The 4,599-nt window shown below is 27.0% G+C and overlaps 1 protein-coding gene across 1 annotated transcript; it reads right to left on the minus strand.

Moving 5' to 3' along the window:
• Positions 1 to 2,318: 2,318 nt before the first annotated feature.
• Positions 2,319 to 4,075, minus strand: LOC123205757 (transcription factor MYB20-like). The gene is made up of 3 exons (XM_044622786.1): positions 3,798 to 4,075; positions 3,366 to 3,495; positions 2,319 to 3,101 (listed from the first exon to the last, which is right to left on the minus strand). The coding sequence occupies exons 1-3, from the start codon at positions 3,928 to 3,930 to the stop codon at positions 2,510 to 2,512; spliced, it is 855 nt and encodes a 284-aa protein (XP_044478721.1). The 5' UTR covers positions 3,931 to 4,075; the 3' UTR covers positions 2,319 to 2,509.
• Positions 4,076 to 4,599: the final 524 nt, after the last annotated feature.

The raw sequence follows: 4,599 nt of genomic DNA on the forward strand, positions 1-4,599 counted from the left end.
ACAAAAAAAATTTAAAAACTAAAGTTTTATTAAATTTTCCCTCTTCAGTTTGAAAACTAACTCTTTCTCCCACTCAATGTTTAAAAAGTGGCAATTTCCCCCTACGGTTTTGAGGTCTCTTCTCCACCGACAACCACAGACGCTATAATCTTCCTCTTTGTTGATTTGCCCATGTCATCGTATATTTTTGTTGTACGAAGACGGATTCATCTTTGTCTAACGAGGCTTTGTCTCCTTGGATGGATGTAAACGATTTGTCTTCTTCTGTCCAGACAACAGTTGGACAAAAAAGTTCTTCATTCGACCATTGTCTAGATGGATGAAGATGATTCGTCTTCTTTTGTCCAAGAAAACGAAGATGATTCGTCTTTATGTCATTGTTAAACAAAGATGAATTCATCTTCATTTGACGAAAATGGATATTGACAAGAGTATATCGAAGGGAGAGGAAGATTATAGCATCCATCAGCCAAAGTGGTGGTTGTCGCTAAAAAAGGGAAAAAAAAACCTTAAGGGGGAAATGGTTGCTTTTTAAACTTTGGATATGAAAAAATATTAGTTTTGTAAAGTAATAAAAGAAAAATGTAATGAAATTTTAGATTTTTTAATATTTTTAGTTAAATAATATTTTTACCTTTAATTCTAACAATGAATTTTAACAGAATAATGAATATATAAGTTTTTAAAAATTAACATGTATAAATTTTGGTTTTCATCAAACCTTGGATGAAAATAAGTCTTTTGGCCTAAAAAATATGTAACCATCGCATCGTTCTATTTTATTTATATAACCGTATTTACAAAGTATATTCACAACCCATTTGCATCAGATTGGGTCTCATTGTCAAAAGGAAGGAAATTATAAATAGATTTCATCTTGAGATTTTTGCAATAAATAAAATTTACTGAACAATTTCAACGTTGATTATTTAAATTTTTTGTATGATAATATACGGTTGGACCCATGTCATTGTAACTCAATGGCTACGGTTTTAGCTTGCAAGACAAAGCGATCTTTGTAATATTCGCCGAGTAAAGATAAGTGTTATTCGTATACGGAATTAAATTTTCATGAAAATGATTGTTTTTCATGTGTTAAAGGACAAGCTTTCCCATATATATTTATATAAAAAATATTATATTATCATATAATTAAATAATTAAAAATTAAAAATAAAATAATATTACATTATTATTTGTGTATAAAATTTATACACATAATTTTATTGTTATAATTTATCTACTCATAAGTATTCTTACAAAATTGTTTATACATGACAATAGAATTAATAGACAAGTGAATTGAAACTACGTAATTTCTCATATAACAATAAAATTTTATGTACATATTTTTAAAATATAATTTGAGTTTCAAAATAATAATATATATATATATATATATATATATATATATATATATATATATATATATATAATTAGATAATTTTAAATTAAAGATAAAACAATACTTAATCATATAATTACATATAATTTGTATATCTAAATTATGTATTGAAGGAGTGTGTGTGTATATATATATATATATATATATATATATATATATAACATTACTCCTTGGATAATAACTTGTGTATTAAATTATGTATATTTAGTTTTAAGTATTTAATTGAATACTTAAAGAGCGTTTGATTTTGAGAAATATTTTACTATCAAAATTAAAAAATTACCTTTAAGATAGATTTATTTAAAAATTACTAAATATAAATTATTACTATAGTTGATAAAATGAATATGTATAAATAATTATTATATTTAGTTAGAAGTAATAAAAAATATTAGTATATTATTTTATTTAAATACCCTTGAGTATAATTATTCTAAAACATTTGTTATGTTATTTATTATATTAATTAAAAATAAAATTATTTATATTATTTTACTTAAATATTGTTAGATATAATTATTTTAAATATTTTTATATTATTTGTTATATGAATTGAAAATAAAATTATTTATCTTTAAAAATTTAATAAATAATGTTATAATTATAATAAAATCAAAATTACCTTGCTAATATTTTAATCTTTAAAGTAGAGGTGAAATCATATTATTTTTTATATTATCTATCACATTATAATTGGTAATAGAAGATTACCAAAATTTTTATTATCTATAAACCAAACAAAGTAATAAAATAATATAAATAATAAAAAATAAATTATCAGAATAATATTTAATTCCTTCAATTAAACGTTCTCTTAATTATATTATAATATGATTGAGTAAATAAATTAAAAAATTATATAATAATATATCATATATATATATATATATATATATACACGAGGCATGACATGTTCTGAATAGACAATCCATGATACTTTCATTCATTCATTGTGCAAAAAATAGTTTATTTTGTGTCTTTTTTCCAAACCGTAAAAGAGAACAGAGAACTAAATAAAAGAAAAATGGGGTTTCAATTTTCGGGGATATTTTGATTGACTATCTTCATCTCTGTGACAAATCCCGACCATGTGAATATTCCAATTTACAAGAGCCCATATTTCGAAGATTCTTGATGATCAAAAGCCATTCTTCTGTCAACTTCATCATTGATAAACAAATCCCAGCAACTGCTAAAGTCATCGTCCCATAAGCTTATGTTCATGTTGAGCCACTGGAAATCTGCAGGAAGTTGCCATTCGTCCAAGAAATTGGATGAATGATCCGAAGAAGAATGATTCGATGAGCACGATGAAGATGAAGTCGATGGCACAACAATCTCGTGGGGTTCAATCAACGGAACATCATCAGTGCAAAAACTGCTGTTGTTCTCCATGACGTCCATTGTTTCAAATTTGTCTCCTTCCTCTAATTTATTCCCCTCGGTGATTGATGACTGTGGCGGTTTTTCAGGTTCCTTGTTCGCCAAACATTCTTGTGGCTGTGTTTGTTTTTTAACTTCTTGATGAATTTCCAGTTGATTTTTCTGGGGTTGTTGTTGATCAGTAATTGTAAGAGGCTTGTGAGTGAGAGGATCAATGCCCATTTTTCTTAGTTTTTTCTTGATGTGGGTGTTCCAATGGTTCTTGATTTCATTATCAGTTCTTCCAGGAAGATGAGAAGCAATTTTAGACCATCTGTAAATTAAAAGACTTCATTAAAATTAGTTCATGTGTTAATTAATGACACTTGAAAGTAGTAGAATTTTCTAATGAAGTTATCACTACGAGAAAAAAAGACCAAGTCAAAGTTAGAAAAATTAAAACAATACTGCCAAAAGAGCAAGCTCTAGGACAATACGAAAGTTACGTCGGCAAGTGCAGTAACATGACAAAGTTGAAAACAGACAAAAACCCATTTGCTAGAAAGATGAAAGAAGGCAAGAAGAAGACGAAGGGAACCTGTTGCCAAGTTGAGCATGGAGATCAATCACCATTTGTTCTTCATATTCTGAAAGAAGACCTCTTTTCAGATCAGGTCTAAGATAGTTTGTCCATCTCAGTCTGCAACTTTTCCCACACCTCAATAGGCCTGCAATATCCATAAACATATTGTTAATTATTTGTCAACTTATTTCTGCATTAATTAATTAAGTAGTGGTCAGCTTTTTTGTTCATGCCTTCTTTTTTCAACAATTATTCATATCTCTCGATCATTAAGCCAAAACACAACCCACCACAAACCCCACCCACACACCCCCCCACCCCCTGAAAAAAGAAAAAGGAAAACAAAGAAAAAAAAATTCCTGATGAGTTCAAGAAACACCATCATCAAGATGTGTTTCTTTTTCTTTTTTTGTTTTTCTCGAGAAAGTTTATGAAAGGAAGTGAAACCTGCAAGCTTAGGAACGGCTCTCCAGCAGCATTGGCCATGGGTGAGGATGAAGTTAATGAGCTTCTTGTCTTCCTCAGCAGTCCATGGCCCTTTCTTCAACCCAACTTTGTCGCAACAAGGCTGCCTTCCCATCCTTGATAATCAATCAATTCAATTAATTAATAACTTAAATAAATCTGCAGATTGCTCAAGCTAGAAGAAGATAACTGGTAAATGGGAAAGACAAAGAAAAAGAGAGAGAGAGAGAGAGGCTCAAACTTCAAGTCTTGAAATATATGAAGTTTAGAACAAAGCTGTATCAGTCTATTACTATATAGGCAAACCAGTACCGCAAATGGACAAGGCTAGAGTGAGTAAAACAATTTTCTTTTCTTTATCATTTATTATTCTGAATATTGCCAGAAATTAAATTAATTATTTATATTTATAGTGAGTGAAAGAAATAATATTAGTGCTGTGGGTTTGATTTTTTATATTGAAAACTATCGATTTAATTGATTTTATCAAAAATTAGTGTTAAATTTAATTAAGTTAATATAAAAATTTAGTTTAATTATTGATTTAGTTAAATATGATAAAAACTAATAAATCAAATCAACAAATTAAAACTAATAGAATCGAATATAACTAAAATTTAAGATATTTTTAAAATATTTTAATTATTTTTAAATAATTTGATTATTTTAAATTAGATTAGATGAATTTTTAAATATATATAAGAAAAACATAAGTATAAAAATAAAATTAAAAATAAGAAAATGTATCTCACATCTATTGAAATATTTTTTATAACAAATGACT

The sequence above is a fragment of the Mangifera indica genome, unplaced genomic scaffold (assembly GCF_011075055.1).
Source record: "Mangifera indica cultivar Alphonso unplaced genomic scaffold, CATAS_Mindica_2.1 Un_0014, whole genome shotgun sequence".
In the NCBI taxonomy this organism is placed as follows: domain Eukaryota; kingdom Viridiplantae; phylum Streptophyta; class Magnoliopsida; order Sapindales; family Anacardiaceae; genus Mangifera; species Mangifera indica.